This window comes from Falco biarmicus, chromosome 4 (assembly GCF_023638135.1).
Source record: "Falco biarmicus isolate bFalBia1 chromosome 4, bFalBia1.pri, whole genome shotgun sequence".
In the NCBI taxonomy this organism is placed as follows: Eukaryota; Metazoa; Chordata; class Aves; order Falconiformes; family Falconidae; genus Falco; species Falco biarmicus.
The window spans coordinates 62,190,950-62,218,311 of NC_079291.1; the positions used below are offsets into that span (position 1 = coordinate 62,190,950).

Genomic DNA, 27,362 nt, shown 5'->3' on the forward strand with positions numbered 1-27,362 from the left:
ACCCCTCCTGCAGGTGGGATGGGATGGGATGGATGTACTGGGACACCAGGACACTGGGATGCCAGGGTGCCAGGATGGCAAGATGCCTGCACACCAGGACACTGGGATACTGGGATGCCAGGACACCAGGATGCTGGGATGCCAGGATGGCAGGACCCTGGGATACTGGGATGCCAGGATGCTGCGACACTAGCAGGGCCGGTGCCAGCTGCTGGGAGCAAGCAAGGGGGCTGCCCCCCCACGCTGCTGGGACCCTGTCCACACAGCTGTGTGGTGCCATCCCTGTGCCACACTGCCCACACTGGGCCCCTCCCGCTGCGGGACCCCCCTCCCTTGGCCTGGGGTCCTGTGCCCCTTCTAGAGGCAGGTGCCGGGGTCCCCCAAGATGCTGGTGACCAGCCAGTCTCAACGCATCCCAGCCCTGCTCCCCAGTGGGGTCACATGGGGTCATGTAGGCTCAGGGCACGGCCATACTCCGGGGTCTGGGTGACTATGTGTGGTCTGGCCACGGTGGGGCCCATGGGGGCAGGTGCATGTCCCCCCATCCCTCCCCTTGCCCTCACAGAATCAGCCACCACCAGCACCCCCTGCCGCCCCAGGTCCCAGTATGGCCCAGTGCCTGGCCCACTCCCAGTGCTGGTTCCAGTCCCAGTGCTGATCCCACTGCTGGGCCCAGGTCTGATCCCATTCCCAGTGCTGGGTCCCAGTCCCAGTCTAGCTCTAGTTCCAGTCCTGGTGCTGGTCCCAGTCTCATTCTGGGTCCCAGTCACAGTCCTGGCTGCACTCCCAGTTTCAGTTTCAGTCCCAGTCCCACTCCTAATGCAGTCCTGGTGCTGGTCCCAATACCAGTTCTGGGTCCTTGTTACAGGCTCATTCCTGGTCCCAGCCTAGTTCCAGTCCCAGACCTGGTCCCTGTCCCAGTCTCATTCCAGTTCTGGTCCCAGTCATGATGCTGGTCCTGGTGCTGGTCCCAGTCCATGTTGCAGTCCACTCCTGTCCCAGTTCCAGTCCCTGTCCCCATCCCAGTCCCAGTTTCATTCCCCATTCCAATCCCAGTCCAGTCCCAGTCTCAGTCTAATCCTGGTCCCAACCATGATGCTGGTGCTGGTCCAAGTCCCTGGCACCAGTCCCTGTCCCAGTCTCAGCCTCTGCCCTAGTCCAAATCCAGACCAGGTACGAGTCCTGGTCCCAGTCCCAGTTTCAGTCCCTAGTGCCAGACCCAGGCCAGGTTAGGTCAGGTCCTGGTCCCCACCCCAGTTTCATTCCAATCCTAGTCCCAGTCATGATGCTGGTCCTGGTGCTCATCCAATTCCCTGTCCTAGTCCCAGTTCAGTCCAGTCCCACGCCCAGTCCCAATCCTAGTCCCATCCCTGTCCAGTTCAATCCCAGTCCCAATAATGATGCTGGTCCCAGTGCTAGTCCCAGTCCCAGTCCAGTCTAGTCCAGGTACCACTCTCAGTTCCAGAATCAGTCCAGTTCCAGCCCCAATCATGATCTGTTACTGTTGCTGGGCTTAGTCCCAGTCCCAGTCCTAGTTCAGTTCCGATCCCAGTCCCAGTTCAGTTCCAGTCCCAGTCCCAATCCCAGTGCCAGTCTCATTCCAGTCCCATTTCCAGTCTCAGTCCCAGTCCTTGTCCCAGTCCAGTCTCAGTCCAGTCCGAGTCCAGTCACATTCCCAGTCCTATCCTGGTCCCAGTCATGATACTGGTCCCAGTCCCTGTCCCAGTTCCAGTTCCAGTCCCAGTCCCAGTCCTAGTCTCATTCCAATCCTGGACCCTATCATGATGCTGCTTCTGGTACTGGCTCCAGTCCCAGTTCCAGTTCAGTCCAGTCCCACTCCAAGTCCCAATCCAGTCCTGTCCCAGTCTTTTTCCCATCCCAGTACATTCCCAGTCCCAGTCCAGCCCTTGTCCCGGTCTGAGTCCAGTCCTTATCCCAGTGCAGTCTCAGTCCCAGTTCTTGTCCCAGTCCAGTCCCATCCCAGTCTCACTCCCTGTCCAGTCTAATCCTAGTCCAGTCCTTGTCCAGTCCAGGTTCTGGTGCCAGTCTAGTCCTGGTCCCAGTCATGATGCTGGTCCCAGCCACAGTCCAGTCCAGTCCCGGTCCTTGTCTCAGTCCAGTCCCCGATTAGTTCCAGTTCAGTCCAGTCCAGGTTCTGGTCCCGGTCCGGGTCCTGGTCCCATTTCAGCACCAGTCCCAGTCCCAGTCCAGTCCTCTCCCAGTCCTTGTCTCAGTCCAGTCCCGGATTAGTTCCAGTTCCAGTCCAGTCCAGTCCATTCCCTGTAAAGTCCTAGTCCTGGTCCCAGTTCAGCACCAGTCCCAGTCCTGTCACAGGCCCAATCTCCGTCTCAATCTGAGTCCAGGTCCACGCCAGATCCCTGTCCCTGTCCAGTCCCAGCCCCAGTTTCAGTCCAGTCTCGGTCCCAGTCGTGATGCTGGTCCTGGGCCCTGCCCCAGTCCAATCACAATCCCAGTCTCAGTCCAGTCCAGCCCAGTCCCGGTCGAGTCCCTGTGCAGTCCCAGATCCAGTTCAGCACCAGTCCACCCCGGTCTCCTTCCGCTCCTATCCCAGTCCGGCCGCCCCGCCGGGCGCTGTCCCTGGTGCTGAAACTGGAGCCGGACCCGGCCCGGACGCGCGGTCGGAGCTGTGACCGCCAGGACCCTGCTCAGCTCACCCTAGCCCAACTCAGCCCAGCTCAGCCCAGCTCAGCCCGGCTCAGCCCGGCTCAGCCCAGCTCAGCCCAGCTCAGCCCGGCTCAGCCCGGCTCAGCCCGGCTCAGCCTGGCTCAGCCCTGCCCAGCTCAGCTCAGCCTGGCCCAGCCCTGCCAAGCTCAGCCCAGCTCAGCCCTGCCCAGCTCAGCCCTGCCCAGCTCAGCCTGGCTCAGCCCAGCTCAGCTCAGCCCGGTTCAGCTCAGTCCATCCCAGCCCAGCTCGGCCCAGTTCATCTCAGCCCTGCCCAGCCCAGCTTGGGTCAGCTCTGTCTGGCTCAGCCCAGCTCAGCCCTGCCCAGCTCAGCCCAGCCCAGCCCAGCCCAGCCCAGCCCAGCCCAGCCCAGCCCAGCCCAGCTCAGCTCGGCCCAGCTCCGCCTGGCCCAGCCCAGCTCAGCCCAGCTCAGCCCAGCTCAGCCTGGCTCAGCTCAGCCCAGCTCAGCCTGGCTCAGCTCAGCCCAGCTCAGCCCTGCCCAGCTCAGCCCGGCTCAGCCCGGCTCAGCCCAGCTCAACCCAGCCCAGCCCGGCTCAGCTCGGCCCAGCTCAGCCCAGCTCGGCCCAGCTCAGCCCAGCTCGGCCCAGTTCAGCTCAGCCCGGCTCAGCCCAGCTCAGCCCAGCTCAGCCCAGCTCGGCCTAGCTCAGCCCAGCTCGGCTCAGCCCGGCTCAAGGCGGCCCCGCTCAGCTGGCCCGGCCGAGCCGAGCCCCACCCCGGGCTGCCCCGCGGGGGACACGCGTGGGGAGGGGCGGGGCGCAGCCTTGGGGCAGGGGGCGCAGCCGTGTGGCAAGACCAGTCCTAAGCACCCCCACCCGCCCCCTCCCCAGGGCCGAGTCCCCGCCCCCCAGAAAGGGCAGCCAATCGGATGGGCGCTCTGCAGTGACGGACAGGCCTGTCCCGCCCCCCGTGGAGGGCGCGGCGCGGGGGGGCGCGAAACAGCCCGGGCAGCGGGGGCCGCGGAGACCCCCTTGGGACGGGGTGAGCCGGCATTGTCCCCGAGCCGGGAGGGGGAGCGGGGCTGGATCCCCGGCACCCAGCCCGTGCCCCGCTGGGAGTCCCTGAGCCCCCTCGCTGACCCCGCCCCGCCCGCCCCCTCGCTGCCCCCCGCCTCCCCCCGCCGCAGGAAGGAACCGCCGGCAGCCGCGGCCGGGCGCGGTTTCCCGTCGGTGCGGGGGCCCCCCCGAGAACCCCGCAGCCAGGCCCCCACCCCGCCCCGGGACCCCCTCCTCGGGGGTCACCGTGGGACCCCAGCACCGCCGGCAGCTCGGGTGACCCCCCACCCCAGGGTCACCCCAGTGTGTGCCCCTTCCCTTGCCGCCCCCCCCCCCTCGGAGGGTGCCGGGGCACAGCCCCCCGGGGTGCCCGGCCCGGGGGCCCCTGGGAAGCGGCCTGGCACATCAATGGCAGGAACTGGGTGGGGAGCGGCAGCCCCACACGGGAGGGGCAGGGAAACTGGGGGCTTGCGGTGGACATCCGCCCCACAGCCCCCGGGCAGGGGGCTGGTAGGAGGCCTGGGACCCCTGCGGGACATCCAGCCTCCTGGCGCGAACGTGGGACCCCCCAAGGAGGGCACACTGCCCATGGCCCCCCAAAGGAGCTGGCAGGAGGGGCAGGGGGGCAGCTGGCCCCATCAGGGGCAGGTGGTGGCAGACTCCAGCCCACGGCCCCTCTCTCCCCTGCTCTGGCATGCCATGGGGCTGGGGCCAGGGGAAATGGACCCCTCTCGGGGACAGTGGCTGGGGGAGGCAGGAAGGGTCCGTGGCTGTGCCAGGGGGGCCATAGCCATGCTGGGAGCTGTGTGGCCATGCTGGGGGTCCTGTGGCTGTGCTGGGTGTCCCATGGCCGTGCCAGGGGTCCCATGGCTATGCTGGGAGCCCTGTGGCTGTGCTGGGGGGGCTGAGGCCACGTCGTGGGTCCCATGGCTGTGCTGTGGTCCTGCAGCCATGCTGAGGGAGCTATGGCCATGCTGGGGGGTTCTGTGGCTGTGTCAGGGCCTGTGGCCATGCTGGGGGGTCCCTTCACCATGCTGGGGGTCCTGTGCATGCCACCCCTGGCACTGCCACCACTGCCTCCCCCCCCCGGCCACCTGCAGGGGTACAGGGAGGGCAGAGCAGGGCTGAAGCACCTCAGCAGCCCCACGGCAGGGTCCCCGGCATGGCCTGTGCCATGTCCTGGTGGGCAGCATCGCAGCAGTGGGCGCCCATTGTGCGCAGGGCGGAGGCGTGCGCGGCCGAGGTCACCACTTCCCCGCTGCGGCCGGAGGAAGCGGCCGCTCCCGGCACCGGCGGCTCAGTGGCGGCACGATGGGCAACCTGCCGGCCGTGCTGCCCGGCGCTGCCCGCTCCTGCGGCCTCGGCCTCTGCTCCCGCCAGCTCAGCACCACGCCTGAGGAGACTGCGGGCACCGAGCGGGGCAGGTGGGTGCACAGCGCGGACGGGGCAGGATGGATGGGGCAAATGGGGTGGGGTGGACGGATGGCTGGTCGGGGCACTGGCACCCAGTGCCGCAGTGCACCGTGTCTGCTGGCTGTCATGCCCCAACGGGGCTGCTCACTCGGCCCCCTCCTGCCTGACCCCACCATGGCTCATGAGGACATTCCCACATGGCCAGAGCCCACCAGGGATGTGTCCCCACAGCAGAGGTGGCCCAGCCAGGGCGATGCTTGCTGGGGCAGGATGCGGTGCAGCCATGGGCACCCATCGGCAGAGAGCCCTGTGCCTGCGATGCCATGTGGCATCATGCCAGTGTCCCCTGCCCTGTGGCATGTCGCCAGCAGCCCCAGTGTAGTGCCCCCAGCCCCACAGCAGGCTGTGGGATGAGTCAGGACCTACCAGGATGTGCTGGGGTGGATGGGACATACAGGGACATATGGGGATGTATGGGGACATACGGGGAAGGGGCGCAAGGGTCGAGTTGGGCTGGGAAGTAAAGCTGTGCCGGGATGTGTGGGGTCACCCCAGCGCGGGGGGGGCAGGAGATCGGTTCACCCCCTCAGTGGCCATGAGCCTGCTCTGACTCATGGCCATTGTTCACACACACACACACACACTCTCACACACACACACAGACACACACATGAGGCCCAGGAACGTCCCACTCCCCCCCAGCCAGCTCCCACGGCACTGAGCCAGGGGCCACCACAGCAGCACCAGGGGCCAGGGGAGGTCCCTGGTCACCCCCATGTCCCCTCACAGCCCCCCATCTCCAATGATCCCCTCACCCCAGTGCACCCTGCCCACCCCCCTGAGGGTCACAGTCCCCATGGGCAGCAGGTGCTGGAGCCCCACTGGTCCCAGTTGCTGGACCAAGTGCAGGGTGTGTGGGGGTGTACCCCCCCAGATCCCCAGCTGTGCCCCACGTGCAGGGCAGGCTGGCCCCCTTCCCTGTGCCCGGGCAGGGCTGAGGGCCATGTCCCCCCCAGCTTGGTGCCCACCCGCCCAGCGGAGCCCCCTCGCTTTGCCCGGCTGAAGAACTGGGAGACAGGGAGCATCGGCTATGACACTCTCTGTGCCCAGGCCCTGCAGGTGGGGGGTGAGGGGGTAGGGGGCGTGGGGCTAGAGGGCACAGGGATGGGGGCATGGGGATAGGGGGTGGGGGCATGGGGATGGGTGTTCAGGGCTGTTGGGGAACGGGGTTGGGGGTTTGGGGATGGGGGGGGATGAGGCTGAGGGTGGGGGGATGGGGTTTACTGGGCTGAGGGCCATGCGGATGCGGGTGTCAGGATGGGGGAGTGCAGGATGGAGGGTCTGGGACTGGGGGTGTGCGGAAGGGCCCCTCTCTAGACCTCCCTCCTCCCACCCAGGAGCTGCCCTGCTCAGGGCAGCGCTGCCTGGGCTCCTTGGTGCTGCCACGGCCACTGCCGGCCCCGGCCCCTGATGGCCCCCGGCCCATCGAGGAGCTGCTGGGCCTGGCCCGGGACTTCATCACCCAGTACTACCTGTCCCTGCGCCGGTGAGCAGGGTGCCGGGGGGCCAGGGCACCGACCTGCCCCGGGGCACCCCACATCCCCATCCCTGCCCCGGGGCACCCCACATCCCTGTCTCTGCCCCAAAGTACCTCAAAGCCCCAGCTGTGCCCTGAGCACCCCACAGCCCCTGTCCTGCACAAGACAGGTACCCCAAAACCCCACTGTTACCCCAAAGCACCCCGCATCCCCATTCCTGCCCCACAGTAACCCCACAGCCCACTTGTGCCCTGGGGCACCCCACGTCCCCATCTCCCCCCCCAGGGCACCCCCAGCCCTGCACCCCACAGCAGTGCAGGGCGGGTCCCAGTGCGGGGGATGTCTGTCCCAGTGGGGGGGGGCTGAGGTGTGGGGGTGTCCGCAGGGAGAACTCACCAGCGCACGCCCAGCGGCTGCGAGAGGTGGAAGCCGCCATCATGGCCACCGGCACCTACCAGCTGCTGGAGCCCGAGCTCGTCTTTGGGGCCAAGCAGGCCTGGCGCAACGCCGCACGCTGCGTGGGGCGCATCCAGTGGAACAAGCTGCAGGTGGGGCAGGGGGCACCCCATGGTGCTGGCAGGAACCCCGGCCCCATGCCTGCCCCACAGCCACGGGTCACCCTAGTGTGGATGCTCTGCGGATGCTTGTTGGGGGACCAGTGGGATGTCCCCTTGCATCCCCCCCTGACCCCCTCCCACAGGTGTTTGACGCCCGGGACTGCGCCAGTGTGGGAGAGATGTTCAGCTTCCTCTGCACCCACATCCAGTACGCCACCAACCGCGGCAACATTCGGTGAGAGCCCTGTCAGGCTGCTGTACTCACCACCGGCCAGACCACCCCGCCTGGGGCAGGACCCCCCAGCCCTGCAGCCGGTGGGGGTGTTGGTGACATCCCACCCTGGCCCCTCCAGGTCGGCCATCACCATTTTTCCCCAGCGGATGCCGGGTCGCGGTGATTTCCGCATCTGGAACACGCAGCTGATCCGCTATGCTGGGTACCGGCAGCCCGATGGCTCCGTGCAGGGGGACCCAGCCAACGTTGACATCACCGAGGTGGGGAGACACCCCCTGCCCAGCCCCCTGCCCCCGGCCCCGCCTGGTGCCACCGCCGTCCTGATGCTGCTGCCCCCCAGCTCTGCATCCAGCACGGCTGGAGCCCCGGCGGCGGCCGCTTCGACGTGCTGCCGCTGCTGCTGCAGGGCCCCGACGAGCCCCCCGAGCTCTTCCCGCTCCCGCCGGAGCTGGTCCTCGAGGTGCCCCTCCAGCACCCCACGTGAGTGGGGCTGTGCCCACCCCCCCCCAGCCCTGCCTGCCCCCCACAGCCCCGAGGGACCGGAGCTCTGCCAGCCCCGATGGGACACCCCTGGGGAGGGGAGCGGGGCTGGGATCTGCGGCAGGGACCCACACTAGGGCTGGTGAGGGTCCCTGGCTAGAGCCCACCCACCTCCCCCCATGCAGGCTGGAGTGGTTCGGGGAGCTGGGGTTGCGGTGGTACGCGCTGCCGGCTGTCTCCAACATGCTGCTGGAGGTCGGGGGGCTGGAGTTCCCGGCAGCCCCCTTCAACGGCTGGTACATGAGCAGTGAGATCGGCACCAGGAACCTCTGCGACAGCCAGCGCTACAACCTGCTGCCGGTGAGCCCCACAACTGGGGGGGGCGAGCTGGCCTAGAACCCCCACCGGGACCCCCCAGCTAAGCCCCCCACCATGCCACTGGCAGGAGGTGGCCCTGCGCATGGGGCTGGACACACGAACGACATCGTCCCTCTGGAAGGACAAGGCAGCAGTGGAGGTGAACATCGCCGTGCTGCACAGCTACCAGGTGGGACGCATGGCTGGGGGGTGATGCTGGCATGGCTGCACCAGGGGAACCCCAACACTGCCACTATCCTGGGCCAGGTGCCAGCCACTCCCAGCCCATTGTACCCGCAGGTGGCCAAGGTGACAATCGTGGACCACCACGCGGCCACAGAGTCCTTTGTGAAGCACATGGAGAATGAGCTGCGGACACGGGGGGGGTGCCCTGCAGACTGGGTCTGGATCGTGCCCCCCATCTCGGGCAGCCTCACCCCTGTCTTCCACCAGGAGATGGTCAACTACCAGCTCTGCCCCACCTTCCGCTACCAGGTGGGCCCAGCCCCTGGCCCCCCCACCCCCCCCTTCCCCAGCCCCCCAGCTGATCCCTCCCGCTTGCCCCACAGCCCGATGCCTGGAAGGTCTACGTCTCTAAGGGCACCACTGTCACCAGGAGAAAGACCTTCAAGGAGGTGGCCAAGTAGGTGCCCACCCTTTGGGGGCTGTCTTTGTAGGGGGGGGATTCTTGCCCATGGGTCCCCAAGCCCAAGCTGCTGACCCGGCGATCCCCCCATCCCCAGTGCAGTGAAGATTTCAGCCAAGCTGATGGGACACATGATGGCACGCCGCGTCAAGGCCACCATTCTCTATGCCACCGAGACTGGCAAATCCCGGACCTATGCCTGGAACCTCTGCCAGCTTTTCCGACGTGCCTTCGACCCCAAGGTGGGCAGGGGGAGATGGGGTGGGGAGCAGCAGTCTGGGCTGCAACGGGTGCCTTCATGTGGGGGGTGGTTTGGGTGGTGGGGAAGGCATCTGTTGCAGCCCCCTGTCCATGTCCCAGTCCCATGTCCCCCCCTCCAGGTGCTGTGCATGGATGAGTATGATGTGGTGTCCCTGGAACATGAGACCCTGGTTCTGGTGGTGACCAGCACCTTTGGCAATGGGGATCCCCCTGAGTGCGCGGAGGTAAAGGGCTGCAAGGAGGCAGAGAGGATGGGATGGGATGGAGATGGGATGGGATGGTGATAGTGACATGCTATCCCCGACAGAGCTTCTCCAAGGCACTGATGGAGATGACCTCACCCTACACCAGCACCTCCCAGGCTGAGCCACCCATGTGAGCACACGAGGGAGGCCAGGGGTGCCTGCCTGGGGCTGGGGAAGGGTCCACCCAGGCAGGGCCCACCCTGTCCTCACCCTCCTGTCCCGAACAGGAGCTACAAGCTGCGGTTCAACAGCGTCTCACAGTCTGACCAGCTCGTCACCTCCTGGAAGAAGAAGCGGCGGCAGCTGAGCAACACTGACAGTGCTGGCACGCTGGGCGCCCTGCGGTACCGCCAGCATGGCCATGGCCACAGGGATGGGGTCCTCTGCCTGAGCACAGTGTCTGGCTGGGGGCTCAGGGTGCCCTGTCTGGGAGTACGGGGGGGCTTCATGGTGCTGGGCCAGGGAGAGGTCAGAGTCTGTGGTGGGGACTGGCCCTGGCACCAGCAGCTTCAGCCACGTCTGTTCCATGGCTGTGGCAGAAGCTGTCCCTAGGGGTCCTCAACCCTGAGCCCTGCTTGTGACAGCCCTGACCCACCAGGCTAGGTGCCCCCACCAACATCGCTCCCCTTCACAGCCCTAGGTAGCCCCACCCCTGGGTGCCCCCACCCCAGCCCTGAGCACCCCAGCCCACCCCTGAGCATCCACGCCCCATCCCTGGGTGCCCCCACCCCATCCCTGAGCATATACCCCACCCATCCCTGAGCATGGCCCCTCCTGCCCTGAGCATCCCCCCACCTATGCCACCCCATCTGTGAGTGCTCCCCCTCCCAGTGCAGGCTCCAACCCTCCATCAGAGGGTCTGGGTCTTGGGTCACTGTGCTCAGCCCTCCCCCGCGGTGGTGGCAGGTTCTCGGTGTTCGGGCTGGGGTCCCGGGCATACCCCCACTTCTGTGCCTTCGCCCGGGCGGTGGACACACGGCTGGAGGAGCTGGGGGGGGAGCGGGTGCTGCCCATGGGTGAGGGCGACGAGCTCTGTGCCCAGGAGGAGTCCTTCCGCACGTGGGCCCGCCTCGTCTTCCAGGTCAGTGGGGGCACCGGGGGGGTGGGAGGGGGGCACCCACCACCTGCAGCACCCACTGGCCCTTTCCTGTGTCCTCAGGCTGCCTGTGAGACCTTCTGCGTGGGGGACGTGGCAGGGGGGGCCGAGGAGCTCTTCGCCCCCCCCCAAAGCTGGAAGCGCCAGAGGCACCGGCTGGTTGGGCAGCCCCAGGCCACGGAGACCCTGGCTGGTACCACCACCACCCTGCCCCCCCCAGCACCCCTAGGGAGCCCCCAACCCCCCCTTAGCATCACCCTCCACCTGTCGCCAGCATCTGTCCCATGGCCCCCCGCCCCCCTGGTCATCCCCACCCAGCTCTGGGAAGAACACCCCACAACCCCCCCGCAGGACACCTACAGCCAGCACAAACATGGGATCTCGGCAGTGCCCTGCCAAGAGTCTCTCCAGCCCCCCCATGACCCCCCCAGCTTCCTCGACCTCGCCAGCCCCTACTGTGCCCCCCTGTGAGTGCTAGCCCCTCGTGCCCCCCCAGGGCTGTCCCACCTGCACAAGCGCCGGGTGTTGCCCTGCACGGTGCTTTCCGTGGAGAACCTGCAGAGCGAGGAGTCCAGGTGAGCCCCTCCCCGGGACTCCCCACCCCCATGACCCCCCAGCACACCTGGAACCTCCCATCCCCGAATCCCCCACTGCCGGGACCCCTGCCCCTCCCCGCGTCCCTGCGACCCCCCACTCCTGGGCTGCCCCCACCCCTACACCCCCAGACCCCCCCCAACTCCGGGACCCCTCACCCCTGGATCCTCCCTCACCCCCAGGACCCTTCCAACTTTTGGCACCCCCCACCTCCGGGACCCTCATCCCTGGATCCCCCCTCACCCCCGGGACCCTTCCAACTTTTGGCACCCCCCACCTCCGGGACCCTCATCCCTGGATCCCCCCTCACCCCCGGGACCCCCACCCCCGGGGCCCTAAGCCCCTGAGATGCCCCCCCCAACACCGGAACCTCTCACCCCTGGATCCCCCCTCACCCCGGGACCCCCCATACACCTCTGGGACCCCCCACCTCCGGGACCCTCACCCCTGCATCCCCCCTCACCCCGGGACCCCCCCCCCCCCAAATCTGGAACCCCCCACGGGCCCCCAGACCCCCCAGCCCCCACCCCAGGACCACCCCTTGCGCCCCGCTGACCCACCCGCGCAGCCGGGCTACCCTGCTGGTGCGGCTGGACTCGGCGGGGCAGGCGGAGCTGCGGTACCAGCCCGGGGACCACCTCGGCGTCTTCCCCGCCAACCGCGCCGAGCTGGTGCGGGGGGTCCTGGGCCGCGTGCGCGACCCGCCGCCCCCCGAGCAGCCTGTCGTGGTGGAGAGTCTGGAGGGGGATCCCGGCGGTAGGACCCGCGGCCGCGGGGAGCGGGGGCCGGGAAGGGGCTGGAGAGGGAGCAGAGAAAGGGGCTGGGGCAGGGAGCAGGAAAGGCAGAGGCCGGGGCAGGAGAAGGAGCAGGGGAAGGGGCCGGGGCAGCGGCTGGAGCAGGGGAAGGGGCAGGCAAAGGGGCTGGGGCAGGGGCGGAAGGGGCTGGGGCAGGAGAAGGGGCTGGGGCAGGGGCAGAGGCTTAGCATGCCTACCATATCACGCCCCCACCCTCCTCCCGCAGACGGGCCCGTGCCCCCCCAGCCCGGGGTGCCACAGAGCCGCCTGCCCCCCTGCACCCTGGCCCAGGCACTCACCTTCTTCCTGGATGTGGCGGCCCCCCCGAGCCCCCAGTTTCTGCAGCTTCTGGCTACACTGGCACAGGAGCCAGCCGACCGGCAGCGCCTGCAGCAGCTCGGCCAGGTGGGAGCGGGGGCTGGGGCTTGTTCGCTGCTGATTAGGGTGCTGGGCCCCTCCCTGGCTGGGATGCTGGGATACTGGCCCCCTTCATAGCTGGAATACTGGGATGCTGGCCCCTCCCTGGCTGGGAGGCTGGGGTACTGGGAGGCTGGCTCCCTTCCTGCTGAGATACTGGGATGCTGGTGTGCTGGCCCCTCCCTGGCTGGGATGCTGGGGTGCTGGTTCCCTTCCTGCTGGGATGCTGGGTCCCTGCTGGGCAGGGGTGCTGGGCACAGTGGCCATGGGCCAGCTGGGTGCCTTGCAGGACGCCCGGCTGTATGAGGACTGGAAGTGGTTCCGGTGCCCCACGCTGCTGGAGGTGCTGGAGGAGTTCCCCTCGGTGGGGCTGCCGGCCTCCCTGCTGCTCACCCAGCTGCCACTGCTCCAGCCGCGCTACTACTCCATCAGCTCCGCACCTGGCCCCAGCCCTGGGGAGATCCACCTCACAGTGGCCGTAGTCACCTACCACAGTGAGAGTGAGTGGGGCTGGGGGCTGGTGGGGGCCCCGGGTGGGGGGCTGCTACCTTCTGCCCTGCCACACACACAGCAACGCCTGTCACGGCACCCCTGTGTTGCATGGCCCCAGAGACACCTCCAGGGTCCCCCCTAGAGGCACCTCCAGGTTTCCCCAGGGGCATCTCCAGGGTCCCCCTCCAGAGGTACCTCCAGGACCCCCGAGGGGTGTCTCCAGGTCTCCCAGGGCCCCTTGAGGGTCCCGCCCAGCCCTATCACACAGTGCCTGGGAGATGCTGTTGGACGTGGTCCCCTGTCCCCATGCATTGTCCCAGGCTCCTAGGGCCCCCCAGGGCCCCCGTGCAGGGATGGTGGGGGGGCTGCCTGCCACAGCCCATGCAGCACCTCCCCCCCCCCCGTGTCCCCGCAGATGGGCAGGGCCCCCTGCACTACGGCGTCTGCTCCACCTGGCTGGCACGGCTGCAGCCGGGGGACACCGTGCCCGCCTTCATCCGGGGGTAAGGGACAGGCCCCCCCGCCCCTGCCTGCATGCGCCCCTCGGCCCCGGACTACATTTCCCAGCGTGTCCTGCGCACACCACCGGCACGCCCCGCTACATTTCCCAGCATGCCCTGCGCGTTCCCCACCACTCTGACTACGTTTCCCAGCATGCCCTGCGCGCACCCTCTGCACCCCGGACTCCGTTCCCCGGCACCCCCCGCGCGGGCGCTGCCGGTGACCCGGTGACCCGCCGTCCGCAGCGCCCCGTCGTTCCGGCTGCCGGCCGCCGCGGAGGCGCCCTGCATCCTGGTGGGGCCCGGCACCGGCGTCGCGCCCTTCCGCAGCTTCTGGCAGCACCGGCTGCACCACCTGCGGTCCGGAGGTGGGGGCGGCGGGGGGCTGGGTGGGGTCGGGGTCACGGGGCTGGGGCCAAGGGTGGGTGTTGGGGATGCGGTGGCACCGGGATGCAGGACACGGGGGACAGAGGGATGCGGCGACCTGGGGACAGAAGGTCGGGGGCTGGTGGCACCGGGATGCAGGGTAAGGTGACAAGGGGATGTGGGGACACGAGGAAGGAGGTGGAGGGTGGGGGCATGGGGACACAAGAGCAGGGTGACGCGGGGGTGGGGGGAACATGGGTGTGTGTGGCATGGAGACATGGGGATGGAGGGACATGGGGACAGGGCAGCGTGGGGATGTGTCAGGGCTACAGGACACGGGCAAGCGGGGATGTGGAGCATGGGGACAGGGGGACATGGGGCACAGGGTGCAGGGATGGAGGGACATGGCCACCTGGGGACAGAAGGTTGGGGGCCAGGGGCACAGTGGCACAGGGCATGGTGGCGCGGAGAATTGGGCCACGGGGCTGGGGACGCAGGGACACAAGGGGATGGGGGCATGTGGGGACAGGGCGGTGTGAGGGGCTGCAGGAGATGGGAGAGCAGGGACGCAGGGTGAGGGAAAATGGGGACATAGGGCACAGGGGCAGGTCCCGGCTGCTGCCTCCCCACAGGCGGCCCCCTGGGCAGCATGGTGCTGGTTTTCGGCTGCCGCTCCTCAGCGCTGGACCACATCTACCGGCAGGAGATGCAGGAGGCACAGGAGCAGGGGGCCCTCAGCCAGGTCCTCACTGCCTTCTCCCGTGAGCTGGGGACCCCCAAGGTGGGACTGGAGTGGGGACCAGGTGGGGCTGGGGGCAGCATGGGGCTGCGGCCATGTGCCGGGTGTCAGCAGCAGCCCTGCGCGGTGTCCCCAGACCTACGTGCAGGATGTGCTGCGGATGCAGCTGGCAGCAGAGGTGCACCGGGTGCTGTGCCAGAGCGCTGGGCACATGTATGTCTGTGGGGATGTGACGATGGCCACCGAGGTGCTGCAGACGGTGCAGCACATCCTGGTGCAGCAAGCCGGCATGACGCTGGGGCAGGCCGGGGACTTCATCAGTGAGCTGCGGGTAAGGGCTGGGGGTGTGCAGCACGCTGGCACCATGCCCGGCATGCTGCCATGCTGCCATGCTACCTTTTCCCCCAGGACAAGAACCGCTACCACGAGGACATCTTCGGCCTCACCTTCCGCACGCAGGAGGTGGCCTTCCGCATCCGCAGCCAGTCCTTCTCCATGCAGGAGCGCCAGCAGCCGGGCCCGGCCCCCTGAGTGTGCTAGGGCAGGAGGCACCACCGCTGCTGCTCGCCCCGCCCCGCTGCAGGCAGCGCCGCCTTCCCAGTAAAGGTTTAGTTTTGATAACCCTGGCCTGGCGCTTTGCCTCCCCCAGCATGGCACCGTGCGTGACTGGGAACCGTGGGTGGGCAGGGCTGGGCTGGGGTCTGCGGTGGGGTCTCCCGGCCCTGCTTTGGCCACGAGTGGGGCAGATGTGGGATGGGGGGACACAGCTGTGGTCCTGCTGCTCCAACCTGTGTGGCTGCGGGCGAGTGGCACCACCCTGGCATCACTGCCCCAAACCACCACAGCTCTGTCCACAGCATCACCCCCGCCCCCATGATATCCCCCTGCACAGCCCCACAGCATAGCCCCCCCCCAGCCCTCCGCCGGCTCCGGGCACAGTCACCACTGGGCACAGCCCCTCTATAAACCTTTATTTCCCATGGTGGCTCGGTGCAGCCGGTGCCCTGGGCAGGGCACTGCGGGGGGCAGTGGCCCCGGCAGGCAGCGCAAGCAGGGATGGCACCAGCTCCAGGAAGGGGCAGCCTTGGCGCACCGTGCCCCCCCCTAAATATAGCACCTCGCAGGGCTGGCTGCCTCTGGCAGCACCCCTGGCCCCACACCGCAGCAGGGCCACCCGCAAAGCCCCGCACCTGAGCTGGGGGCCCATGCGGGCAGGGTCGGCCGGACCACCCCGTGCCCCGGCCCCAGGCAGCACGGTGGGCAGCAGCAAGCATCCCCGCTGTACCCGGTCCCAGCCAGCACCTCCTGGCAGCTCTCCTGGCACCGGGAGCTCTCAGCATGCCCAGGACCCTGCAGAGGAAAGAGGTCTGTCAGCGGGGACCCCAGCAGTGGCGACCTCAGCAGTGGGGACCTCAGCAGACATACTGCCTGAACGCCACCGGGCCCCAGCCCCAGTGGTCACTGACCTTCCCCAGGCCAGGGCTGCCAGGCTGGGCCATGCCCTTACCCACTGAGGCCAGCTAGCCCGTCGTCTGCACTTCCTCCTCCTCCTTCTCTTCCTCCTCTTCCTCGGCCCAGCCACCCAGCGGCATCTCCCGGTGCTGAGCCTGTGAGGCCCTGGCAGCTGAGCCTGGGGCACAGGGTGGGTAAGAACCAGTCCTGCAGCTCCTGCCTACGGTTCAGGCCCTCAGGACCCCCCAGCTGCCCCACCTCCAGGCTCAGCCCTGTGGGGGCTGGGGGCAGCATGCGTCCCCCGCTCCCCCAGGAGCCCCAGCGTGGTGCTCACCTGTGGTCATGGGGGGAGGCTTGGGTGCTCCTGTGGCCCCCCACACCCCCACGGCCTGGGGTCCAGGGCCTTGCTGCTGCTGCTGGTGGAGCTGGAAGAGTGGAAGAGGCAGTCAGAGCCCCCCGCCATGGCAAGCTGCCTCCCCACAGTGTCCCCTTGGGACACCGCCCCATCCCCAATGGGGTGGCAGAAGGGAGGACATGGCTGCAGTGATGCCAGCCATGGCAGTTCACCCCCAACACTGTCTGGCAGCACCCATGGGGTCCCCAGCCAAACCCAGGGTGACGGGGGGTGACAGAGCAGAGGACTAGGGACAAGGGCCTGGGGGCCAGGGCCAGGCAAGACCCATGGGGGTGGCAGGCAGGAGGCAAGGACAGAGCACCCGGCTGGGTACAGCCCCCCCCAGCAATGCTCCTGCAGGCAGGGATATGGGTAGGGCCATGGTGGGGGACCCACACCCCGGGGCTGCCACGGGCAGGGGAGCCAGGGGACGTACCTCGTGCAGGTAGATGGCATGGAGGCTCATCTCGGCCGAGGCCACCTCGGAGAGCAGTGCCGAGTGGCTCAGGCTGTGCAGCCGTGACTTGCTCAGGAGCAGGCTGTGGGCAGAGCCAGTGAGAACCGCGCCGGCACTTGGGGCCCCGCCACGACACCCCTTCCCCATGCCCCCTCCCCCAGCCCGCTCCGCACGCAGACCCCGCACCCCCCTCCCCCCCCCCTCCCCCCCCCCCCCTCCCCCCCCCCCCCCCCCCATCGGCAGGACCTCTCCTCCGGGAGCAGGCGGTCGCTGTGGCAGCCGGGGCTGTCGGCGGGGGGACCCCGTGCCCGCCCAGGCAGGGGCGATGCCAGGGAGGCCAGGACGCTGGCGGCGGCGCTGGCCGTGCTGCAGGGCTGGGCAAAGTGCCGGTCCCGGGCCACCAGCCCGCTGGCCGAGAGGATGGGCCGGGCCAGGACGCTGGCTAGCAGGCCCTCTGGCTGCGGAGACATGCGTCAGGGCGACCCCGGCTGGAAACCTCCGGACCCCCCCAGCCCCCCGTGCCCGCCCCACTCACCGCAGCTGCCGAGTCGTCGGAGAGGAGGGATGCTCCCAACGGCCCCTCGGCCAGGATGCACTGGGCAGGCGGCGCAGTGGCCGCGTCCTGCTGCACCTTCTCCTTCAGCTGGCTGAGGAAGAGCTCGCTCTGTGGCGGTGGCTGCCAGCGCGGGTTGGTGATAGCGAAGTGCATCAGCGACAGCTCCGTCTTCCCATTCTCTGCTTGCTGGTACACGGAGGCCTCCGTCTGCCCGGCTGACAGCCACTGTGGGGCAGGGGTGAGCAGAGCTGCTGCACCTGGGACCCCCTCACCCCGGGACTCCCCCACCCTGGGACCCCCCCCGACCTGGGGATTGCCGTGGTTGCGGACATCAAGCTGGGCAAAGGAGCAGATGTCGCCCACTCCCACCACCTCCACCGTGAAGTTGCGGAAGAAGTCGACGATGTCGAGGGCACGAGTGGGCAGGGCAAAGATGAGGATGAGGGGGGTGAGGATGGGGCTCAGCAGCTCCTCCAGGATGAAAACCTGCAGGTGACAGGGGCATCAGGGGGTGTCTGGGGGAGGGGGGGGGGGTTGGTCCCACCACCTACCCCTGCCCATGCTCACCGCCTTGTACTGGAAGAGCTGTGCCATCTCGCTACGTGTCTCCGACCGGCTGGCATTGCCCTGCCAGTGGTCAGGCATGTAGTGGACGTGGGCCAGGACACGCTGCAGCAGTTGCTCTGGGCACCAGACCATGTGCTCATCGGGGATGAAGGACCTGCAGGTGGGGGGCAGGCATCCCACCTCCCACTCAGCCACCGCACTGCCCACTGTGCCCGCCAGCGGCCCGGCACCGCACAGCCCGGCACCGCACAGCCTGGTGCACCTACCTGGCCAGAGTGACCACCAGCCCCAGCAGCGTGATGGCGGTGAGGATGTGCTGCACCGTCAGCACATCTTCATCATAGACGGTCAGGACAATGAGCACGGCCAGGATGGAGCCAGCGAAGAAGCCGATGTTCTTGGCCAGCACAGTGAGCAGCGGGCTGGTGAAGGAGTTCATGTACTTGGTGGCCGGCTTGTAGCCACGGCTCAGCCGTGCCTGCAGCTCGTGGTTGAGCTCATTGAAGTGGCGCAGGTAGTGGCGGCCATAGAGGGACCAGCGGCGGGCACCCAGGCTGCCCGGCTCCCGCTTGATCACCTCGGCATAGCTGAAGAAGGCGTAGAGAAGCTGCCAGACCAGCACGCAGGGGCAGAGCAGCAGGTTGGCCAGCCCCAGCAGCACCATGGCACGTGCCAAGCGCCGGGCCAGCTCCCGCCGGGCGCCTGCCCGCTTGCACTGCGGCCGCAGGCTCCACTTGTTCTGGAAGAGCGAGCCGGGGCCCCAGAAAAGGAGCAGCTCCAGGTTGTACTTGAGGCCCTGGGTGAGGAAGACGACGGAGCCCAGCAGCGGCAGGCGGAAGTGGACGGGCAGAAGCGACTTGTTGATCATGGCCACCGTGTAGTTCTTGAAGCGCAGGATGCGGTGGTAGATGTCCAGCTCCGTCAGCTCCTTCTTGTGCACGCACATCTGCTGCTGCCGCTGCAGCAAGATCAGCCGTTCCTGCACCTCCTGCCAGCTGTAGTTGCACAGCCCCTCCTGCGCCAAACAACACCCCCATTGGCTCTGGGTGGGCACAGCTGGCCCTGCAAACCCCCTCCCCATGGCCCCATGAGCCCGCTCCCTGCAGCCCCACTCACCGAGGGGATGTTGAGGGCTTTGATATAGAAGGTTCGGATCTCCCAGTAGCTCAGCAGGCTGCAGAGCACCTTCACCAGCCGGTACAGCCAGAAGACAGCTGCCATCACCAGCAGGAAGATGATCCAGCCACTGGCCTGGATCCTGGCAGGGGACGTGTGTCAGGCACGGCCACGGCGGTGCTGGGACCCTTGCACGGCCATGGCGGCAGCTCCCAGCCCTGCTCCTCACCTCTGGGCACACTGCGGGGCTGGCAGGACAGCATCGGGCAGCGTCACCTTGCTGCGGTCAGGGGCCACCCCCCCGGCGTGGCTGTGGTTGAGTGGCCGGTTGGCAAAGAGGACGTCATAATCCACGCAACACAGCAGGAAGGTGGTGAAGGTGACAACGAACAGGAACTGCCTGGGGGTGGCAGAGGCTCAGTGCAGCCCCTTGCCCCATGGCCGCACAGCATGGCATCGCATGGCACGGCACGGCATGGCACGCAGGGGCAGGTGTCCCGCAGGCACTTACACCAGCTCAAAGATGTCCGAAAGCATCATGCAGGTGAAGCCATTCTTCTGGTGGAAGTGGTAGATGTTGGGGCCACGTTAAGGAGTGTGTGCCTGCAGTGCCAGACCCCCCTGCCCCCCCCTCGGCACCAGGTCTCCCCGCCCCCCCGCCACAGTGCCGGCCACGGGCAGGGCTGGGCAGCAGCCAGGCAGGGGCCCTGCAAGGATATCTTGGTGAAGAAATTATCCAGGTTCTTGATGTGGTGCCAAGAGTCTGGCAGAGGAGAGAAAAACAGCAGCAACTAAGCCAGGGCCACAGCACAGCCCACCCTGGCCCGCCACACCCCCCACCCTCAGCACATCCCAGCCTGGCACCCACAGTCCCCCCACCTGTGACCAGCTGGAGGGCTGTGGGGTAGCAGTGCCCCCACCCCCCATGCAGCAGGGATGGACCTGTGCCCTCTTCCGGCAGGCTGCCCTCCAGTCAAGCCCCCCAGCCCAGAGCCACGACCCCTAGGCTGCTGCTGTGACCCCCCAGGGCAGCACCGCCCCCCCAGCAGCCTGGACGCCTCCACCCGCGGCAGGGTCTGGACCCCCCAGTACCTTGCAGCCCCTCGGTGACATGCACCAGCAGCTCTTCCTCGCCTGGGGGTGAGTCTTCCTCAAAGTCCTCCAAGCGCTGGTACTCCCCTTGCGCCTCCATCGCCCACCGTCCCGCCTGCTGGGGATACCCATCGGCACCCACCGATTGCCAGGTTGCAGGGTGCAGCCCCTCCGCAACCCCATGGGCCGTGGTGCACAGGGCTGCTGGGCTGAGCCTGCCCTGCTGCCGGGAGCCGGAAATGCCGGCGAGGTCACGCCGCGCCGCCCGCATGCCCTGAATTCGAGTGGCCTGAGCTGGCCTCCCACACCGCGGCCACAGTCACGGCCATGGCCCCGAGGCAGGGCACGCCACCCAGCCTGGCCACCGGCTGGATCCCTGCCAGCACTCAGCCATGCCCCGCCACAGCAGAGCTCCCTGGGGAGACCCCTGCCTGGCCTGGCAGGGACCCCCAATTCACGCCCTCCATGCCCACCCCTCAGGCCATGCCGTGCTGCCCCCCTGCAATCTGAGTAGAGTGGACCCCCACCCCACAGACCCACAACCCACGGACATGCATCCCCATGGACCCCCACCCCACTGACACACACACCCCAGACCCCCATCCCCATGGACCCCCATCCCCAAGGACACCTCCCCTCCCAGACCCCCATCCCTGAGCTCAGGGCCAGATCTTGAGCCCCAGTGGACTCTTAATGCCCCGGGGACCCCTGACCTCAGAGTAGGACCAGACCCCAAGCCCTTTTGGGCAGGAGGGACCCCAAACCCTTGGGACAGGAACCCAAGCCCCTTGGGGAAGCACAGGACTGTGGCTCCTTTGGGGCAGTGTGGGACCCCCACCCGCACTGGGGAAGGGCAGCACCCCCTACCCCTAGGGAAGGACAGGACCCCTGGGCAGGATGGGACCCTTAGCCCCTTGGGGAAGCACAGTACCCCAATCCTCTGCGGCAGGATGGGACACCCAGACCCCCAGGGAAGCACAGGACCCCGGGACCCTTGGGGCAGGATGGGACCCCCCTCCCCTTGTGGCAGGATGGGACCCTCACTCCATGGGGAGGGACAGGACCCCCAGCCCCTGGGGAAGGACAGAACCCCCCTGTGCAGCCCTCACTGCCCTCCCCTTACCGCCTGGTCGGTGCTCCCGCAGCCCCGCACGTCACCCGTGTCCCCTCTGGTGGCCCGTGCCAGTGCCCGGCCAGGCCAGAGGCCGCAGGTGATGCTGTCTGGCCCCACCCTGCCGCGGCGCTGCCAGGGCCTGACTCACGGTACCGGGCCGGTGCGACGGGGCCGCGGGCACGAGGGGCCCCGGGGCGGTGATTCAGCAGGAGGAACACGGCTGCAGGGGCCTGGGTGCTGCTGGACGCACCGTCCCCGCACTGACCCCCGCCTTGCGCAACTCCCCGTTGGGGACAGGGCCACCGTGTCCCCCAGGATCGGGTGTCCCGGCCGGTGATGCCGGCACAGTCCTTCCCCCACGTGCCCCGCACCGGGCGGCCAAAAATACCCGCAGGGCTGGGGCACCCGAAAATAGCCCGGGAGGCGTAAACAGCTGGGGGGGCCGGGGCCTGGCAAGGGGACCCCTGTGCCAGAGCAGGGCAGCAGGGGACCCCTCCTTGGCACACTGCTCCTCGGAGACACAGGCCCTGGCAAGGACCCCTGCGAGGACACATGTACCCCAGTGTCCCCACAGTGGCATGTGTGTCACATAGGGACCGCCACGACCCTGCAGGGACACAGGCACCTCAGTGGGGACACAGGTACATGCATGGGGACGCAGGCAGTGTGACAGCCCCGTGGTGACACACACCCTGTGGTGACACGTACCCCAATAGCACCGTGGTGACACACACCCCGCAGGGACACAGCCACCCCTCAGGGACAGACACTGGCATGCCAATGGCCCTGTGTGGAGTCACCTGGATGCCAGGGGCCCACATGCACCCCGTGGGGACACGGGCACCCCAATGACCCCATGGAGACATATCTGCTGGTGCGGCAGCCTGTGCCCCCATGTCGCCTGGTGGTCCCCCCCGCAGTGGCCAGGCCAGGGGACTCCAGGAAGGTGCGGGGTGACCCCACACAGGGGGCTCTGGGGCATTGCAGCTGTCTGAAGCCACCCACTCCCGTGTCCCCGGCCCCCCCGGTCTCCCCCGGCCCCGGCGCCCGCTGGTCCCTCCCGGCTCACCTGGCAGCTCAGTGCTGGTGCGGTCCCCGCGGGACCGGTATCCCCGGTGCCGGGCGCTCATCTGTCCCCGCACCGGCCCCGGGACCGGGACGGCGTCCTGCCGCTGGGCATGGCCGCTGCGGCACCGACACCAACACCGGGGGGTCGGGCGGGGGTCTCGGGGGTGTCCCCCGCCCTAGGGAGCGGGGTCCGAGCAGGAGTAAGGCGGGACCGCTGCAGGGTCCCGGATCAGGGCTCTGGGTCCCGGTGCAGGGCCCGGTGAGCAGCGCGGGCCCCGGCGGGCCCGGTGTGCCGAAGGAGGCGCCGGGGAGGGACGGGGGTGCGGGCCCTGGCGGGTTGTCGGGGTGCGGGGCCCGGGGGGTGCCGAGGGGCTCGTGCGGGGCCGGGGCGGGTCGGGGCCGGCGCAGGGCCCGGGCCGCGGTGCTGGAGCTCCGCCCGTCGCAGCCGGTGCTGCCCGCCCCTGCCCGCCCCGGTGCCGCCCCCGCCCGCCCCTGCCCGACCCGGTGCCGCCCCCGCCCACCCCGTCGGTGCCCGCCATGCTGCTGCTGCTGCGGGCACTCGGCGCTCGGGCCGGGCTCCGCTGTGTCCACGCTGCGCTGCGGCCGCCCCTCGCCCCGGCCCGGAGGTACCGGGGAGCCTCGGGGTCGGGGGGGGGGGGGCTGGCCGGGCTCGGCGTCGCTGGGGGGGCGGGGCTGGACTCGGGGTCACTGGGGTCAGGGGGTGCGGTGGGGTTGGGGCTCCGGGGGGCTGCAGGGGTTCGTGTGTGTCTCGGGGCAGCAGGGCTGGGGGCGTGCAGGGGGCGGTGGGCTCCCAAGCGCTGGGCTGGGGGCAGAGCGGGGGGGGGGGGTCCGGGTGCTGGTGCTCAGCCGGGGGGGGAGTATGCGAGTGGGGGTGGCGGGAGCACTGGGAGGGGGCCAGGGTGTCCCCTGCCCCGGGGCAGCCCAGGTCAGCATGGGGAGGCTGGCCATGCCTGGGGGGAGCGGCCCTTGTCCAGGTCCCCTATGTCCCCGGGGCTGGCCCCAGGTTCAGGTGGCCCATGCTCACCCCTCTCCTCAGTTTCAGGTATGGGGGGGTACGCCTCGGGCTTGCTGGCCCCCCTCACCTCTCCCCCAGCCCCACGCCACCAGCCCTGCGCTGCCTGCTCCTGGCTGGCCCAGCCACGGGCTGCATGGTGCTTGGCTTGCTGGGCACAGCTGCGCGCTGCAAGGAGGCCACCGTCCCCACCGTCCCAGCTGTCCTCGAGCCTGCCCAGCCACAGCCGGAGCCCACCTTCAACTGGCCGCTGTTCTGGACCTTCCTGCGCCCCCAGCTCCTGGCCCTCTCGGCAGCCGTGGTGGTAAGGTGGGGCGGGTGGGTGGCCACGGGCCCCTCGTCCCCGTGCCATGGTGTGATGCCCACCATCCTCGATGCCCACTGTTCCCATACTGCAGCATGACGCCCACTGTCCCTGTGCCATGGCACGGATACCCACTGTCCCCATGCCACGGCACTGACACCTGCCATCCCTGTGCTGTGGCACTGACACCCGCCGTTCCCGCAGCTGGCGCTGGGCGCAGCCCTGCTCAACGTCCACATCCCGGTGCTGCTGGGGCAGCTGGTCAACGTGGTGGCCCACTGCACCCGCAGCCACATCACCACCTACCTGCAGGAGGTCCGGTGCCCAGCTCTGCGTCTGCTCGCTGTATACTGCCTGCAGGTGGGTGCCAGCACCCTGAGCCAGGTGGGGGGTGCCGGGGGGCTGCCCCTGTGCCCCTCCCAAGCCTGTTTCCTCCGCAGGGGCTGCTGACCTTTGGGTACATTGCGCTGCTGGCACGGGTTGGGGAGCAGGTGGCGGGCAGCATGCGCAAGGCGCTCTTCATCTCCTTGCTCCGGTAAAATGCCCCACAGGGCAGTGAGGGGACGGGATGCATGAGGGGACCCCCAGCCCACTGCCCCAGCCTGCTGCCACTCCCCCCGGCAGGCAGGATGTGGCATTCTTTGACGCCAACCGGACAGGACAGCTGGTGAACCGGCTGACGACCGACATCCAGGAGTTCAAGTCCTCTTTCAAGCTGGCCATCTCCCAGGTGAGACACGCAGCTAGCAGCACCAGACCCCCCCCCAGCCCCTAGCACCCACCCCTGCCGACCCTCCCCCCACCTAGGGCCTGCGCAGTGGCACCCAGACGGCAGGCTGCTTTGTCTCGCTCTACCTGCTCTCTCCGAAGCTGACCGGCCTCCTGCTCGTGGCGCTGCCCACGCTGGTGGGTGCCGGGGCCCTCATTGGCACCATCCTCCGCAGCCTCTCCCGCCGGGCACAGGAGCAGGTAACCCCACACTTTCCCCCTGCACTCCAGCCCTACAACCCCCATCAAGGGACCCCGCCATCCCCCCAGGGCCCGAGCAGGGGGTGTCCCACTCCTGGCCCCCTGCTCCATCCCTCTCCCCGCAGGTGGCCAAGGCCACCGGGATAGCAGATGAGGTGCTGGGAAATGTCCGGACCGTGCGCGCCTTTGCTATGGAGGACCAGCAGGCAGGGTAAGGGGTCAGTGGGGATTGGGGGCGACCGGGAGCTGGGTGGGCATCAGTCCCCATTCCCTGCCCACAGGCTGTACTGCACCGAGGTGGACCGTGCCAGCTGGCTGAATGAGCGGCTGGGGCTGGGCATTGCTGCCTTCCAGGGGCTCTCCAACCTGGCGCTCAACGGTGAGTGGGTGCCATGGGGTGGAACCAAGCAGTGCCATGGGGCAGCACCCCCTCTGGGTCCCAACTCTATCCCGCCCCCCATAGGCATTGTCCTGGGTACCATCTTCGTGGGCGGCTCACTGATGGCTGGGGATGAGCTCTCACCTGGGGACCTCATGTCCTTCCTGGTGGCCTCACAGACGGTGCAAAGGTCAGGGCAGGGCCTGGCACAATGCCTCTCCCGGCACCTCGGTGTGCTGCGGCCCACTGTGAGCACAACCCTGAGTCTCCCCTTGTGCACCACAGGTCCATGGCAAACATCTCCATCCTCCTTGGGCAGGTAGGTGGGGCAGGGGGTCCCACTCCCCCCCCGGGAGCTGGGGGGCAGGTGACCGGGGGTCCTGGGGGGTGCTTCCACTGCTGTCCCTGCAGGTGGTGCGAGGTCTGAGTGCTGGCGCCCGCGTCTTTGAGTTGCTGACGCTGGAGCCCAGTGTGGCGCTGCGGGGAGGAGGCTCCATCCCCAGCCACTCCCTGCTGGGCCGCATCTGCTTCCACCACGTCTCCTTCAGGTGAGCCCCTGCATCCCGGCCACCCAAGCCTCCCCACAGGCTGGGGGATGCTGGCATGGTGCTCTTGCAGCCCCCCTCTCCTCTACCTGCAGCTACCCCACCCGCCCTGGCTACTCAGTCCTGCGGGACTTCAGCCTCACCTTGCCCCCCTGCAAGACGGTGGCCATCGTGGGACCATCCGGAGGAGGTACCAGCCTGGCCGCAGACTCCCCCTGGCTCTCCCTGCACCCCCAGGGCAGGGGATACCCTGACCTGTGTGTTGCAGCCAGGGTTGGGGGCTAGAGCCAGCCCAGCCACCCCAGGGACGCCAGCTCAGCCCCTCTCCAGTCCCTGGCTGCATCCTCCTGCACCCCAGTCCTCTGCAGTGCTGCCCAGTCAGCCCAGTGGGTGTCAGGGACTGGGAACTGGCCTCTGTGCCTCTCACCCACCCACCAGCTCTCCATGATGCCGGGGCATGTGGCCGGAGCCGGTGTTGTGGGGCTGAGGGCTCCCTTCTGCAGGGAAGTCGACGGTGGCAGCACTGCTGGAGCGGTTCTATGAGCCCACGCAAGGCACCATCACTCTAGACGGCCATGACATCTCCTCCCTGGACCCTTCCTGGCTGCGAGGGCAGGTCATCGGCTTCATCAGCCAGGTTTGGGGCTGCTGTGGGATGCTTCCCCCACACCCTGGATGGGACACCCGGGGAGGGGAGGGAGGTGGCCTGGTCCAGGGCTCGGTGCTGAGGAGCTGGCTGCTGCTGCAGGAGCCAGTGCTCTTCGGAATGACCATCATGGAGAACATCCGCTTCGGGAAGCCGGGTGCCTCTGACACAGAGGTGTACGCTGCAGCCCAGCTTGCCAACGCGGACGGCTTCATCCGCAGCTTCCCCGATGGCTACAACACCATTGTGGGTATGTGCTGGGCTGCAGGGCATGGCAGGGGGCTGAGCCTGGCGGCAGTGCGGGGCAGGATGGAGCTCAGCTGCCCCATGGGACAGGCAGACGAGCATGAGACCCTGGCCAAGGTGGCCCAAGTTCCCCTGAGGACACTGGCTGCTAGTCACCGCTGGTGCGAGGCTGTGCTGGGAGGGACAGCAGCTGCGCCAGGCTCCCCGCAGGAGTGGGGCTTCTGGGGGGCTCTCTGGCTGTGGTGCCTGGGGGTGCTGCAGGAACATGGCTGTGCCCCTTGGCTCCTGTCCTCGGGGCCTGGGTCCCTGCCCATCCAGGGGTCCCCCCAGGGTGGGGCGGCACCAGAACCCCGCAGTTGTCCCCATCAGGCGAGCGCGGCACGGCACTGTCAGGAGGTCAGAAGCAGCGCATCGCCATCGCCCGTGCCCTGCTGAAGGACCCCGCTATCCTGATCCTGGACGAGGCGACGAGCGCACTGGACGCCCAGTCAGAGAAGGTGGTGCAGGAGGCGCTGGACCGCGCAGCCTCGGGCCGCACGGTGCTGCTCATCGCACACCGCCTCAGCACCATCCGGGGGGCCGACCTTATCGTGGTGCTGGCGCAGGGGCGGGTGGCCGAGGTGAGCGGGGGGCGCTGGGGGGCGTGGGGTGGTGGTGCGCAGCCGCATGGGTGACGCTGTCTCCACCGTCCCCCCAGGCAGGGACCCACGAGGAGTTGGTGCGCCGCGGGGGGCTGTACGCCGAGCTCATCCGTCGACAGACCAAGGACCAGTCCTGAGCGTGGAGCGGACGCGGGGGGGCACCCGCTGCTCCCCAATAAACCAGGGATGAAAAGCGGCCGTGGGGGCTCTGCTGTGTGCTGCGGGGCTGGGGGGACCCGAGCCGGGGCCGACCGGGCTGCCGAGGGGGGCGCCGGCACCGCCCTCCCCGCGCCCGCTGCGAGGGGCCCTCCGAGCCGCTCGGGGGCGCCCGTCGCAGCGGCGGGAGCGGGGCCTGTGC

The 27,362-nt window shown here is 68.6% G+C and overlaps 3 protein-coding genes across 12 annotated transcripts; 2 read left to right on the plus strand and 1 right to left on the minus strand.

Annotated features, from left to right (window-relative positions):
• Positions 1 to 4,970: 4,970 nt before the first annotated feature.
• On the plus strand, positions 4,971 to 15,046 carry NOS3 (nitric oxide synthase 3). 6 transcript variants are annotated; one of them, XM_056334135.1, is made up of 26 exons: positions 4,971 to 5,119; positions 6,125 to 6,227; positions 6,506 to 6,654; positions 7,032 to 7,194; positions 7,347 to 7,438; positions 7,557 to 7,698; positions 7,779 to 7,918; positions 8,104 to 8,278; positions 8,364 to 8,465; positions 8,576 to 8,770; positions 8,845 to 8,918; positions 9,019 to 9,163; positions 9,302 to 9,406; positions 9,490 to 9,557; positions 9,655 to 9,771; positions 10,334 to 10,508; positions 10,587 to 10,716; positions 11,020 to 11,098; positions 11,686 to 11,873; positions 12,138 to 12,316; positions 12,618 to 12,828; positions 13,236 to 13,323; positions 13,567 to 13,688; positions 14,319 to 14,467; positions 14,562 to 14,756; positions 14,834 to 15,046. In XM_056334135.1, the coding sequence occupies exons 1-26, from the start codon at positions 5,007 to 5,009 to the stop codon at positions 14,954 to 14,956; spliced, it is 3,522 nt and encodes a 1,173-aa protein (XP_056190110.1). In that variant the 5' UTR covers positions 4,971 to 5,006; the 3' UTR covers positions 14,957 to 15,046. The 6 variants fall into 6 exon arrangements, 5 of the variants coding, with proteins under 5 accessions (XP_056190110.1, XP_056190111.1, XP_056190112.1 ...); XM_056334136.1 differs by having other exon boundaries at positions 7,845 to 7,918; XM_056334137.1 differs by lacking the exon at positions 14,562 to 14,756.
• A 329-nt stretch (positions 15,047 to 15,375) lies between these two features.
• On the minus strand, positions 15,376 to 22,688 carry ATG9B (autophagy related 9B). 5 transcript variants are annotated; one of them, XM_056334142.1, is made up of 15 exons: positions 22,243 to 22,688; positions 20,060 to 20,174; positions 19,685 to 19,730; positions 19,479 to 19,541; positions 19,197 to 19,367; positions 18,968 to 19,109; positions 18,118 to 18,866; positions 17,852 to 18,005; positions 17,591 to 17,770; positions 17,264 to 17,509; positions 16,975 to 17,186; positions 16,708 to 16,810; positions 16,212 to 16,302; positions 15,933 to 16,055; positions 15,376 to 15,775 (listed from the first exon to the last, which is right to left on the minus strand). In XM_056334142.1, the coding sequence occupies exons 2-14, from the start codon at positions 20,157 to 20,159 to the stop codon at positions 15,946 to 15,948; spliced, it is 2,367 nt and encodes a 788-aa protein (XP_056190117.1). In that variant the 5' UTR covers positions 20,160 to 20,174; positions 22,243 to 22,688; the 3' UTR covers positions 15,376 to 15,775; positions 15,933 to 15,945. The 5 variants fall into 5 exon arrangements, 4 of the variants coding, with proteins under 4 accessions (XP_056190117.1, XP_056190116.1, XP_056190115.1 ...); XM_056334141.1 differs by having other exon boundaries at positions 20,060 to 20,177; XR_008821176.1 differs by lacking the exon at positions 22,243 to 22,688 and having other exon boundaries at positions 15,892 to 16,055; positions 20,060 to 20,516.
• Positions 22,689 to 22,747: 59 nt separating this feature from the next.
• ABCB8 (ATP binding cassette subfamily B member 8) lies at positions 22,748 to 27,200 on the plus strand. Its single transcript, XM_056334146.1, has 16 exons — positions 22,748 to 22,867; positions 23,299 to 23,578; positions 23,783 to 23,938; positions 24,019 to 24,113; positions 24,203 to 24,308; positions 24,386 to 24,547; positions 24,673 to 24,758; positions 24,829 to 24,926; positions 25,011 to 25,116; positions 25,212 to 25,245; positions 25,338 to 25,474; positions 25,567 to 25,661; positions 25,975 to 26,108; positions 26,220 to 26,367; positions 26,733 to 26,983; positions 27,061 to 27,200. Exons 1-16 carry the CDS (start codon positions 22,779 to 22,781, stop codon positions 27,139 to 27,141), a joined length of 2,058 nt encoding a protein of 685 aa, XP_056190121.1. The 5' UTR covers positions 22,748 to 22,778; the 3' UTR covers positions 27,142 to 27,200.
• The last annotated feature ends 162 nt before the right edge of the window (positions 27,201 to 27,362 follow it).

Coding starts and splice junctions, on each gene's coding strand:
- NOS3 (XM_056334135.1), top strand. CDS start 5,007: ATGGGCAACCTGCCGGCCGTGCTGCCCGGCGCTGCCCGCTCCTGCGGC. Junction 8,466..8,575: donor CCGTGCTGCACAGCTACCAG/GTGGGACGCATG, acceptor TTGTACCCGCAG/GTGGCCAAGGTGACAATCGT. Junction 9,558..9,654: donor TCCCAGGCTGAGCCACCCAT/GTGAGCACACGA, acceptor TGTCCCGAACAG/GAGCTACAAGCTGCGGTTCA.
- ATG9B (XM_056334140.1), bottom strand. CDS start 20,330: ATGCGGGCGGCGCGGCGTGACCTCGCCGGCATTTCCGGCTCCCGGCAG. Junction 19,731..20,059: donor TGTCACCGAGGGGCTGCAAG/GTACTGGGGGGT, acceptor CTCCTCTGCCAG/ACTCTTGGCACCACATCAAG. Junction 17,771..17,851: donor AGCTCTTCCAGTACAAGGCG/GTGAGCATGGGC, acceptor TGTCACCTGCAG/GTTTTCATCCTGGAGGAGCT.
- ABCB8 (XM_056334146.1), top strand. CDS start 22,779: ATGCTGCTGCTGCTGCGGGCACTCGGCGCTCGGGCCGGGCTCCGCTGT. Junction 24,759..24,828: donor ATGGAGGACCAGCAGGCAGG/GTAAGGGGTCAG, acceptor CCCTGCCCACAG/GCTGTACTGCACCGAGGTGG. Junction 25,117..25,211: donor GCCTCACAGACGGTGCAAAG/GTCAGGGCAGGG, acceptor TGTGCACCACAG/GTCCATGGCAAACATCTCCA.